Here is a 12,968-nt window from a genome sequence, read left to right on the forward strand (position 1 = left end):
AACCAACAGAACAAGAATACAAAAAGTATCTAATCCCATGACATCAAAACCAACAGGAACCAGCTCCTGGGGAAAAAGTATGGGAAGCATCAGAATACAACAACTCAGAAAAGGAGGAAGATGGATCGGATACCCAAATCTATTGGACACATCCTCCTGGAAGCCAAAGCTGCAAAGAATCTGATTCCATGATAAAAGATGAGAGATTAAGAGAAGCTGCCACTTGGTTGGATTCTAAGGTTCGCTGTTGGTAATGGAGCAGCTGTTAAGAGTGCAGAGAAGAACAATATATATGGACCCTTCATAAGCTTTCTTTCTTTCGGTAAAGAATGCTGCTTTTCATATCCTGTGGTTCTAGTTTCTTCATATATGCTTCTACTATTAAGGAGGAATATTCACAATGCTCTGTTGAACTAATAATCGCTATATAGTAGATGAGAGGGGAGAGCACACTCATCCCACAATTTCATATTCGACTCTGTTCTTTTTCCCTTTCAATTTTAACCAATTCTCAACGCCAAGGATGGCTGATGCACTCATCGCCGAGCTTCTGAAGCAACTGGCTTCAGTAGTTTTTGAATACCCAAAACAAGCGGTGACACTCGTTTTGAATGCTGAGGAAGATGTTCATAGTTTCAGCAGCAATCTCAAAGCCATCCAAGCTGTGCTGGAGGATGCAGAGAAGAAACAATTGAAGGAGGCCAGGGTGAGAGACTGGTTGCAGAAGCTCAAAGATGTATCTTACGAGATGGTCGACGTCCTAGACGAGTGGAACACTGAAATTCTGAAACAACAAGTGGAGCAAGGTGAAAATGCTTTTGTTGCCAAGACGAAGGTATGTTTCCCCACTCCAGCCGATTGCTTTTGTTTTGGCCAAGTCAATAAGGCAATTCATCATCATAATATTGCTAGAAGCATAAAGAAACTGAATGAGAAACTAACTGTGATTGCTGCTGAAAAAGAAAAGTATGAATTTCATCTATCCACAATACGTGGCACAGATGAGCAGCTTATTCAACTGCAGAAAACTTCATCTTTGGTCGATATATCTACGATATTTGGCCGAGAAGAAGAAAAAGAGTATTTGTTGAGCATGTTGTTGAGAGAGAGTAACCAGGATGGGGGGAGGTTCCTTGTCATCCCTATTGTAGGGATGGGAGGGCTGGGGAAAACAACTCTTGCCCAATTAGCCTATAATGATGAAACGGTTACAGCCCGATTTGATAAGAAAGTCTGGGTTTGTGTCTCGGATCCTTTTGATGAGATTAAGATTTCTAAAGCAATCATTGAAAATCTGGGTGGAACCCAAAGCACCTCAAATGAGTTGGAAACTCTACTTCTATGTATAAGGTCACAGGTTGAGAATAAGAAGTTCCTCCTTGTCTTAGATGATGTGTGGACTGAAGACAAAACCAAGTGGGAAAATTTGAAACTGCCAGTAATAATGCAAAGTTGTGCTGAAGGCAGTACAATACTTGTGACCACCCGAAAACAAGGGGTTGCTAAAATGATGAAAGCAACCGGTAGCATGATCAAGTTAGACAGGTTGAAGGATAGGGATTGTCTAGCATTGTTCAATAGCATCGCATTTTTGGATAGGGAAGAAGATGAGGCTAATGGGTTTGGAGCTATTGGTGAGGAAATTGTGAAGAAGTGTAAAGGTTTGCCTCTTGCGGCAAAGACTTTAGGCAGGCTAGTGTGGTATAAGAAAACAAGAAAGGAATGGCAGGAGGTTTTGAACAGTAAGATATGGGAATTAGAGGAAGTTGAGGAACAAGTTTTCCGACCACTATTACTAAGTTATTACGATTTGGCCCCGGCAGTCAAAATGTGTCTTTTGTATTGTGCTATATTTCCTAAAGATTGTGTGTTAAGCAAAGATATTTTGATTGAGCTTTGGATGTCACAAGATTATCTTAATTCAGAGAAAAACAAACAAAAGAGAAGAATAGGTCAACATTATTTTGAAAGTCTAGCAATGCGGTCGTTTTTTCAAGATTTTTACAAAGATGAGATGGGAAATATTAGAGAGTGTAAGATGCATGATATCGTGCATGACTTTGTGCACTTTCTTACTGAAAAAGAATTCATTGTTATAGAAATGGTTGAGGGTGCTAATCAAAGAATGGAGCTATTGGGTGATAAGGTTCGTCACTTGACCTTAACAAGTGTACCCGAAGGTCCACTTCCTACTTCATGTTACGGATGTAAAAATATGCGTAGCCTTATGCTCCTTAATTCAAGACTTACAACCATAAGCCCCAATTCAATTTTGCAAATGAAATGCCTTAGGACATTGAATTTGTGTAGTAACATGCTCAATGAAGTTCCAAAAGAGATTAGTGAATTGATTCATTTGAGATATATGAATTTGTCTGATAATGAGGCTTTGAAAGAATTACCAGATGCTGTGTGTGATTTATACAATCTACAAACTCTGGATCTTAAATGTTGCGAGGAACTTGAGAGACTACCCAAGGCAATGGGAAAGTTGATTAACTTGAAGCATCTTTATGTTGCGGGTTGTTCTAAGCTGAGGTACTTGCCAAAAGGGATTGGAAGTTTGAAAAGTCTGCAAGTACTAGACTGCTTTTATGTATGTGAGGGTGATAATGATGAAGCATTGAAATTAGGATATCTCGGAATCATGGACCAGCTTCAGGGGAGGCTTCGGATAGAAAGATTGGGGCATAATGCGGAAGATGATGCGAGTGAGATTGAGAAAGCACAGCTGGGGAGTAAGGAGCACATCTCTGATTTTTTTGTAGTTTTCCAAGGAAATGAAAATCCAGATGCAGTGCAGAGAAATGGTGATGCAGAAATAGTGAAAGCATTGCTGCAACCAAATCAAAATTTGGAATCTTTATCCATTTATTATTGCCATGGCACCACAGAGTCTCTCTATCGGATCAAGTCTCTACGCAATTTGAGACAACTTTCTCTCAATGGTTGTCCATTTTGTGAAGCTTTTCCTCCTCTTGGAAAATTGCCATCGCTTGAAATTCTGACAATTGACGAGTTGTTTAATGTGAAAAAGGTGGGAGTTGAATTTCTGGGAATAGAAGAAGAAGAAGTCTCAGGAATTGTATTCCCCAAATTGAAACAACTTACTTTTAAATTCATGGACAACTGGGAAGAGTGGGCATTTCCTTCTGAAATCACAATAATGCCACGTCTTTCTTTCTTGTACATGCGGGAGTGCCCAAAGCTAAAAGCACTGCCAGGCTTCCTCTACAAGATAACGACACTGCGTACTTTAATGATCTGGGCTTCTCCAATTCTGGGACGAGATTACGAAGTAGGCGTGGGGAAGGAGTGGCACAACATTTCTCACATCCCAAACATTGCTATAACTCCTTGGCACTGAACAGGTATCGATCACCAAATACAAATTCTTTAATTCGATGACTCTATGTAATTCCATTCTGGTATTCATATTATTGGATTTCAACTACTATGCAAATTCCAATTCTGTTCACATTTTGCAACAAGAATATAAACATCAATTCTTTAATAATCATCATTGTATCTTGTTTCTGTAGTCCAAGGCTTACAGACTTGTTCAACGGACGCATCCTATGCAGGAGGAATTTTCAAACAGTTGCAAACCATAAACTGGTTCTTCCTTCATCCTCACAGGTATTTCTATTTCTCCTTTTCTTTTTGGTTTTTCTTATTTCTACTTTCTACATTTCTTTTTCTTTTTCAGTTTCTATTTTAGGTTGGAATTTTGATTATCTGTTTGTTTGCAGCAAATCATTTTGCCTTTGATGAGGATGAGCTCTATCTCTTTAATTACTAGGCTTTCTTCTATCTCTATCCATGTCCTCTGATGGATTCACACTGCAGACAGGTCAGGAGTTGAATCTATGGTTTTGGAGTACTAATTTGGCAATGTCCGTATCGAAATACGAATCTTTTATTTTTGAAAAGTTATGTGATGTTCTCTCTTTAGTGTGTTCTTTAGGTTCTTCATGAGGAACTTGCAAATGGAAATGGAATGTGTGCAAGGTGTGCAAGTCAATCAGGATAGGTATGCTAGCTAGATACACTTGAGGACCGCATTAAAGCTTCTAGGACTAAGAATGTCTTTGGAGTTGTCAAGCTGTTGAAGCTCTCTAGATAGGTATTCTAGCTAGATACACCGCAATATCATTCCTCTGCTTTCTCTCTCCATTAGATCAAATCTTCAAGCTTTTTTTCTTTTTTCTTTTTATTCATGTCTCTTTTCTAACTCCTTATGTCGAGATGAAAGAGAAAATTTTGACTTTAAACTGATACAGCTAATTGATATCGAAACGGCTTGTTCTTCTCAGCAAAGGTCGTGACTGAATTAAGTTGTGAAGTTGGAGTTCATCCAATTTGATGTGCTTATGACATGTTGGGGGTTATGGAGGTATGGACTATTCTTCAGTAGCTTAAATGTTTCAATGGTATATAGCAGTTGCATTATGTTATATTGTAATGTTTCAAACAATATTTGCATGCTAAAATGTCAAATTAGAATAGTAAAGGGAAGGAAAATCTATATAACTTAGAGGAAGGGCACTTACAATATTGGCTTGCTAATTCACAATTTTTATATCTACAGGAGTTGGTTGTTAATTTGTTGAACTGCCTAAATATTAAAGTCCAGGTGGAGAAATGAATTTATTTAGATGAACACATTCTATGCAGGATGGAATATTTATCAGGCGGAGTTTAACCACAAAGGAAATTTGGTATGCATTTGACTGACTGAAGTGGCCCGTAACTCAATATGTTATCAGTATCTTAAGCAATCCAATGTACGTAATACTTAACGGCTTGAAATTATGCACTTTCTAGTTGTGAAACTAAATTGACTGCGTTTGATAGCTAATTTCCATGGCATGGCTTTCTGTGTCTTAGGCGGAAGTTTTTTGTGAAAAGGACATTAATGCCGATTGAGATTTGGTAAATAGGACTTGAAAGATTTTGTAACAATAAAATGGAGCCCGATAAATGGTGTAAACTCAGACTTGAAAGATTTATTGGATGATTTGCTGCCCAAATACAAATCTCCATGGAACTGAACAGGTATCAGCAAATGCAAATTCTGAATGAATCTTTGCATTTAGTATGAATTATTTGAGGATAATCTAGTTCATAGATTACTACTCTAATTTTGTATTTTTTTGCTATAAATTTCCATTCAGGTATTCATATTGTTGGATTTCAACTACTTTGCAAGTTCACAGTTTGGTGTCTGAAGCTTGGTAAGTGTATTTTACTAGGAGAAGGGATTTGAAGATGCTGAATCAGCTCAAGGTATGCTGGTTCAGAAGTTAGAGCTGCACGATTCTGTTGGAGTGGTGAGTTTTGCATCCTTGTAATTGTTATCTCATGTATCTGATATATTTCTTCTTATTTTAGATTTTTATGACCATGTCCTTATAAAAAAAATTTCTTCCTTGTATCCTTATAAAGTTTACCTTCCTTGTATCATATCTTCAACCAGACATGATGCTGTGTAAGTAACATAACATATTTTCATTCGAAAAGGAAGAAAAATAGTTACCATGCTTTCTGGTGAAATAAATCTGTCAATCAATCATATCCATCTTTTGTGGCATGTAATTAACATATCAATTGCATATATTGTATCTCACAAGATTCTATGCTTTTCAATGACAAACAAACAAACGATTTGATTAGAAGGAAGTGTTGCTTATAAAGTTCGATAGGGATAAAAGAATTATGGTCTTTGTTCTTGTATGATCAACTTTCCATAACTTCGATGGCTAAAAGCTATTATGCAGCTTATAATAGCTATGAACATATTTCAAACTGTTGCACGTGTTCAGAAGGAAGCATTGTTGATAAAGTTCAGAGAGGAGGACATATCATTATGCTCTGTCTAAACTTGTTGAATGAGATCTGGACTTAAATGCAACCTTTTATTTACTTCTGATATGCATCTATCAAACAGACCTAACATTTTGTACATACATGTTAGTAGGAGTTGATTCATGTATTTTGTATGTGAGGCTCATTTCCGCTGTAATTGAGATATTGAAGTTGTAGGTTTTATGCAGAGTAAAAGGAGATTGCTTCTGGCTCACAGTGACATGTTGGAGTGGAATGCTAAGCTTGTCAAGGGATTACTAACTTGTAAGTCCCTTATTCTCATATTCTGATTTCTGTTGGGAAAGATTATGGATTCTCAAATGGTTGATTAATTTTTGGTTGATAATCAAACAGATTTAACAACTTTTCTGGAAATTTATTTCAAGAGTGTAAGAGTATGCTAGAGTCCTATATGTATATTATCCAAATGACATTATAATAATGATCTTATTTCAAACTGGACAGAAGTTGTAATAAGATACATGGACTCTGCCTTCAATGCAAGAACACCCCACAGGACTATAGTAGAACAGGGCACCTATAATAAAGGACGTACACCTGGTTCTGACTAAAAGATTCTGAAGACTCCTGTCTACATACTAAGAGAGTTCCTTGCTAATTGCATACAAGAATTTGAGTACTGAAATCTGTTGGTTTTATTTTATATAGGAAGCCTTGAATTTATAGTACAACCAAGCTTATAGTGAAACCATGCTATTCATGATGCCCTTGAAGTATTGTAGTGGCAGATGGGGTTCCTATTTTTGGGCTTGGAAATTACCATACATGTTTATGGACATCTTGCAAGTACAAAGTTGTGTGCTTCCTGAGTCAATGCATGTGGAAAATGTCATCTATATTTTTCTTTAGGGTTGAAAAAGTCGTCCATATCACGATGTGAAGCACCCGACTTTTGAGTCCTGACCTCCTTCCAGACTCTGGTGGTGGTGGTTGTATCACTAGTTTATGCAATGTCTCAGAGAATCCAGTGTGCTCCAATTCACTTAATAGTCCTGCTACTTCTTTTTTTCGTAGTTAAGTTAATTAGTAAAGTACCTGCTCTTTGGTTATTAATACATTGGCTTAGCTGAACAGTTTCAACAGCCAATCCTCACTGTCTGATTCAATTATTATCCAATGCAGCAATTAGTAGTTTACTATGCAGACAAACTTTAGAGTTAAATACTTAACCTAGTCTCTCTCATCCTTAGGTTTTCCAATTGTGTCCATTAATTTCTCTTTAGGTGATTTAGGATGCTATTGCTACATTAGTCATTGGAGTTTGGATATTTGTAATTGTAATTTGAAAACTTTATTAATGATTAATTGTTCCAAGTTGGTGTGGCTATTACTACAAATAGGTAGATAGTGAACTGAAAAGTTTGTGGTTGTTACAAGCTGAACTCCTTACCAAAAGGGATTGGAAGTTTGAAAATTCTGCGAGCACTAGAAAGCTTTCAGATATGTGATGTCACACCTTTCTTCCTTGCGAATTTTGGGCAGCAAAAGTGCTAAAACAATTGCTGGACTTCCTGCAGAAGATAACAGCACTGCATTTGGAGATCAAGCGGTGTCCATTTCTCACATCACAAAATTGAAACATTTTAATTGAACAGGTATCACCAAATGCAAATTCAAATACAAATTTTAGCACTTTAAACGAATCAAGCGGTGTCCAAATACAAATTTCCATGGAACTGAACAGGTATCACCAAATGCAAATTCTGAATGAATCTTCACTATGAAATTAGTTTAGTTTATAGTCTAGTCCTCTAATCTTGTATCTTTTTTTTTTTTTTTTTTGCAGACAGAAAATACCACCATCCAGGTAATCATATTGTTGGATTTCAACTTTATTGCAAGTTTCAGTTATGTGCACATTTTGTAATAAGAATATTATTAGTTGCATAGTTATTCTATCTTGTTATTGTAGTCCAACACGTACAGATGGTTGCTAACTCATTGAACTTTCAAAAGATGATTGAACTCCAGCTAGAGGAATGAATCTGATTTGATGAACACATTCTTGCAGGAGCGTTTTTCAAGCAGGGGTAAAGTTGTTCCCAATTAGACTCAGGTGGCTCTTACCTACTTTATTGTGTGCTTATAAAATTTTCCTTCCTTTTACGATATCCCCAACTGGAAATTAACTGAAGTACTGTTAGTGACATTACACATTTTCATTTGACAAAGAAGAAAAATAGTTACCATGCTTTTCTGGTGATATTAATCTGTCAGTCAATCATTCCCACCTTTTCGGGTATGTAATATTAATTGGCAATTGCATTATAATATATTATATCTTATATGATATGATACCTTAAAAAAAAAAAAAAAAACAAAGATTTAATAATCCTATTGTGGTCTATAATTTTTAAACGAATCTTTACTTAGTTTGAAATTGACTTTAATTTCCATCAATTCAGTCCCCTAATTATGTTTTCTCCTACAGAAAATACACCAAGCTACACTTATATATGGAACGCACTGATTGAAGCTTCAAGAATGGTATTGGACTTGTGAAGCTGACAAGCACTACATAGGTATGCTAGCTAGATACCTCATATCATAACTTTAATGTGTTTTTTGCTCAACTGTTTTAGATTCCTCATATATTCATGTCTATTACCTACTATTGTTATCTGTTTCTACTCAATAAAGGGACATAGTTAGATTCAGGTATTCATATTATTAATTGGATTATGAATACTTTTCATTATGTACGTGCAATGAATACCATCGTTTAGTCTTGTACTGCAGTCCAACACTCTCAGAAGTCCGTTGTTAATCTGTTAAACTGTCAAAAGAATGCTGTAGAACTGAATCTGATTTTTGATGAACACATTCTATGCAGGAGGGACTATCAGGCATAGTGGCATACACCACAAAGGAAATTTGGTGTGCATCCATTTGACTGATTGAAGTGAGGGTTCTCACCTAAACTAGGTAAATGTGATTAGAATCTTAAGTATTCTATTACTTGGTCCTTATTGTAAGGTCCTCATTAGACTCACCCTTCCAATTTAATAGTTTTAGGGCTTGAATATATGTACTTTCTAATTATCAAATAATCTAATCTTCTTGGTATGTTTTTTTTATCATTTTAGGCTGAAGGATGTTGTTGGTAAATGGACTCTAAAAGCATTTTGTGCAATCTGTGTCTAAATCAGTCACTCTGAAAGATTTGTTGGACACTCTCAAAAACTCTGCCAACATCATTGTTGTTAAACATGTGTGTGTGTATATATATATATATATACACACACGCATGTCCATATAGTCTTACCTTGATCGAAATCACTAAATGCCCTAAGATTGCAGAGATAGCTTTGCATATATATTTTAGCTACAGATTCATGTTTTAAAGTTTAGCACTGTCCGAAGCTTGATAACTGCATGTACTAGGCTAAAATTTAAAGGTAGAAAATCAGTTGAAGATAAAAGGTGGTTCAGTAATTGGAGCTGCAGGATTATGTAGGCATAGTGAGTTGTTTCGTTCCTTGTACAGTAATTCATGTCTCATGTGTCTCAAATTCTTTTAGCAACAACTTTCTTTTGCTTACGTTACTTTTTCCATCACTGTGATCCCATAAAAATTTATTTTGTTTCACAGTTCCACCAGATACAAAGTTCTATTAGTAACTTAACATATTATGACTCCTTAGGCAAGAAGAAGAAAATTTCGACCATAAACTGTTAGAGCTAATTGACATGGAAACTGATTGTTGCTCTCAGCTGTAAAGGTCGTGAATGGATTAACTGGTGAAGTAGGATTCCATCCAATCGGATATGCTTGTGCAATATGTCTGGTTATGGAGCTATGGACTATTCTTCAGTAACTTAAATGTTTCAGAAGTATAAAGCAGTTGCATTATGTTATATATCGTAATGTTTCAAGATAGAACTAAATCGTCACATTAGAGTAGCAAAGCAAAGGAAAAGGTATATGACTCAATTGAAGGGTACTAATTTACAATGTTTATATCTCATGATTTCATATTTTATCAGCTTCTTGGGTACATACGTTGGTTGTTAATTTGTTGAATACTATCTGATTTGTAAATTTGTCTAGGTGGAGAAATGAATCTGATTTTGATGAACAAATTCTATGCAGGACGGACCATGTATCAAGCTGACTTTCACCATAAAGAAATTTAGTCTGCATTTGACTGATTGAAGTGGCCCTTAACTCAATATGTTATCAGCATCTTAAGCAATCCAATGTATGTAATACTTAGAGAGGCTTGAAATTATGCACTTTCTAGTTGTGAAACTAAATTGACTAGGTTTGAAATCTAATTTCCATGGGGTTTTTGTGTCTTAGGCGCAAGCTTTTTGTGAAATGGACGTTAATGCTGATTGGGATTTGATTAGTAAATGGGATTTGGAAGATTTTGTATAATCTGCATCCTACCAATAAACATGGAGCCCGATGAGTGCTGTTTATGTGGCGGTACTCAAAGTGAAAGATTCATTGGATATCCTCTAGTGCCAAACCCTGCAACCTCACAATCGTCGAAGGTAGTTGTCTAGATCCATTGTATTAAGCTACACCTGACTAGTAAGAGCTGGTTCATGTTAAAAGTTCGGTGTCTGAATCTCGGTAAGTGTTTTTCTAGGATAAGGGATTTGAAGATGTAAAATCAGTTGAAGTTAAATGGTGGTTCAGTGACAGGAGCTACGAGACTGTTGAATGGTGAGTGGTTTTTGTTCATTATAATTGTTGCCTGGTGTGTCTCTGACTGCTAAACGTATTTTGCTTCTTTGTATCAATGTCATAAGCAACTTTACGTTCTTTTGGTTGAAATTGTTACTGATCTCTAGGGACCTTCAGGCTTAACTGTTATTGATCGTTAATGTAACAATTAAAGCTCAAATATTCAATTCTCTCTCTCTCTCGTCGTAAGATCAAATATTAAAGCCTTTGTATGTTTTCCATTTTCAGACTTCACATCTCCAACGGCCCATTAGGACCTTGGTTTCATAATTATAGGACTTGGGAGCCCAAGTCCCATATTTGAGATTTTTTCAGAACCAACACCCAACTACAGTGGATTGGGGGAACAACATGGAATGGGTGAGCCCAACACTGAGACTGACGCACTGGGGAAGGGAAGTGCTGCTGACGCGCTGCAATGAATGGAGCTGCAGCAGAGACGTAATTATGGTCACAGTGCATATATATGGATTGTAAGAAACTGAGAATTGTCGTGATATTCAAAATTTCACCAACACTCCTGTTCGAAATCTAACATACCTTGCAAATAAATATTAACTTCATTACCATGTAATTCAATTGATATTGCTAATATAACGGACAACATTGTAACATATAAGAACAAAAATACAAGATCCTATTAATGTCAGACATTGGAGTGCTAGGAGAAGCAAAATATAATATCTGAAACACAACCAACCAGAATGAAGGACCCTCTAAAGTAACCCCTGAAACGTTACAGCTACCTCTTCGAACACATTTGTCTTATCACTCGAAGCATTTGGCATCCAAAAAAGCCTCCCCCTCAAAAGGCTCGTGATCTTCAATCATCTGGTTCACACGCTTCTTTTGATCCTCATCAGTGATATCAACCTTACGCCAATCACACAGTTCAATGTCATAACATTTCATCAATTATGAACTGGAGAACCTCTTGCCCAAGGAACAGCCACAAGCCCTTCACCTTGAAAGGAGGATCAGACCCAATCACCAACATCTTCCCAAACGCATATTTACAAGGCAAATCCATCCGTTGCAGAAAACGGCCCACCTTGTTTAAAGTCACGAATGAGACTGTATTTTCATCGTTGTATTTGTAATCGCAAAACCAAAGAGCGTAACCCGCTTGATCATACATGTCTTATAGGCTGTAAGATGAAGTGCATGTTAATATCACACGAGAAATATGAAGATCTTGTTTGAATGTTTGGCAGTTAGAAAACTGTGGGGGTGTAAAATTTTAGAATGAGTTCCTAATCAAGAAATGAGAAATAATGGGTTTCTAATTAAGAAATTGGCTGCAGGGGAAGCATCCGACTTATTCAAGAAATTCCTTCGAGGACGACTTCAGTCACAGTGAAGCTAGATAAGGCAGAATCGAGTTCTAGTCAAGACATGACCGAGAGATAAGTAGCTCAATCTATTTGGGAAATTCCTCGTGGCGGATCTGGATAAAAGGTGGAATTGGGTTCTAGTCAAGAAATGGATCGAAAGGGAGGCAACCCAAGTAATCTGAGAATTCCTCAAGGCGAAATCTCTCGAGATGGATCTGGATAAGGCGGAACCGATCAGCTAAACCAAATCCATAGCAAGCGGAAAATTCCTCGAGACGGATCTAGATAATGAGGAATTGGGTTCTAGTCAAAAAATGGGTCGAGAGGGAGGCAACCCAACCTATTTGAGAATTTCTCAAGGTGAAATCTCCTCGAAGTAAATCTAGATAAGGCATAAGAGTGTTTCTATTGGGACCTCCAAATCTGCTCACTTGACCTCACTCTATTATGAATTATTAAATGACATATTTAACCTATACTATAAAATGATTATTAAGGACAATACCAAAAAAATATTATATTTATTTTATGTAGACTTTCTCATTCAGTAATATTAGATTGTGTTCTTTATTATTTTCTTTATCTATTTTCATTTTCTAATTTCACTACATACTCATTAACTATTCTTATATATTTAATAAGATATAAAAATATGACTAAGATCATGTGACATAAAAATATATGATATATATATATATATATATGTTGATGCATATTGGTGAGGGAAAACAAAATAAATCTTATTATGATTTATGACCTAAATCTAAGTCTATCCATTATATTCACACCAAAAAAAAAAAAGTTAAAAAAAAAAAAACCACAGAATAGTTCATGTAATTTTCTTATTGATTAGAAATTAATTTTTGAAACTCAATACCTGGTGTTTGATTTTTATTTATTGAAAAATAGATTTACACATGTTCTTTGACTAAGAAATGTATATGTAGTTAAGATTTATAGAGTAATTAAATCACTTAAATGACTAAGTTTTTTATTTTAAAGAAAATAATTTGTTTGCAAATTATATGTGTGAGGTTATTTGATGAACT

The 12,968-nt window shown here is 36.0% G+C and overlaps 1 protein-coding gene across 30 annotated transcripts; it reads left to right on the top strand.

The window, feature by feature from the left end:
- Nucleotides 1-50: 50 nt before the first annotated feature.
- LOC112194847 (putative disease resistance protein RGA3) lies at nucleotides 51-12,310 on the top strand. 30 transcript variants are annotated; one of them, XM_024335165.2, is made up of 18 exons: nucleotides 51-3,371; nucleotides 3,543-3,639; nucleotides 3,753-3,853; nucleotides 3,968-4,126; nucleotides 4,317-4,396; nucleotides 4,678-4,787; nucleotides 4,891-5,058; nucleotides 5,178-5,333; nucleotides 6,057-6,132; nucleotides 7,267-7,573; nucleotides 7,676-7,696; nucleotides 7,802-7,945; nucleotides 8,321-8,411; nucleotides 8,723-8,814; nucleotides 9,983-10,091; nucleotides 10,193-10,389; nucleotides 10,488-10,564; nucleotides 10,814-12,310. In XM_024335165.2, exon 1 carries the CDS (start codon nucleotides 524-526, stop codon nucleotides 3,365-3,367), a length of 2,844 nt encoding a protein of 947 aa, XP_024190933.1. In that variant the 5' UTR covers nucleotides 51-523; the 3' UTR covers nucleotides 3,368-3,371; nucleotides 3,543-3,639; nucleotides 3,753-3,853; nucleotides 3,968-4,126; nucleotides 4,317-4,396; nucleotides 4,678-4,787; nucleotides 4,891-5,058; nucleotides 5,178-5,333; nucleotides 6,057-6,132; nucleotides 7,267-7,573; nucleotides 7,676-7,696; nucleotides 7,802-7,945; nucleotides 8,321-8,411; nucleotides 8,723-8,814; nucleotides 9,983-10,091; nucleotides 10,193-10,389; nucleotides 10,488-10,564; nucleotides 10,814-12,310. The 30 variants fall into 30 exon arrangements, with proteins under 30 accessions (XP_024190933.1, XP_024190971.1, XP_040368406.1 ...); XM_024335203.2 differs by having other exon boundaries at nucleotides 7,802-7,919; XM_040512472.1 differs by having other exon boundaries at nucleotides 7,846-7,945.
- Nucleotides 12,311-12,968: the final 658 nt, after the last annotated feature.

Source organism: Rosa chinensis, chromosome 1, assembly GCF_002994745.2.
Source record: "Rosa chinensis cultivar Old Blush chromosome 1, RchiOBHm-V2, whole genome shotgun sequence".
Taxonomy (NCBI): Eukaryota; Viridiplantae; Streptophyta; class Magnoliopsida; order Rosales; family Rosaceae; genus Rosa; species Rosa chinensis.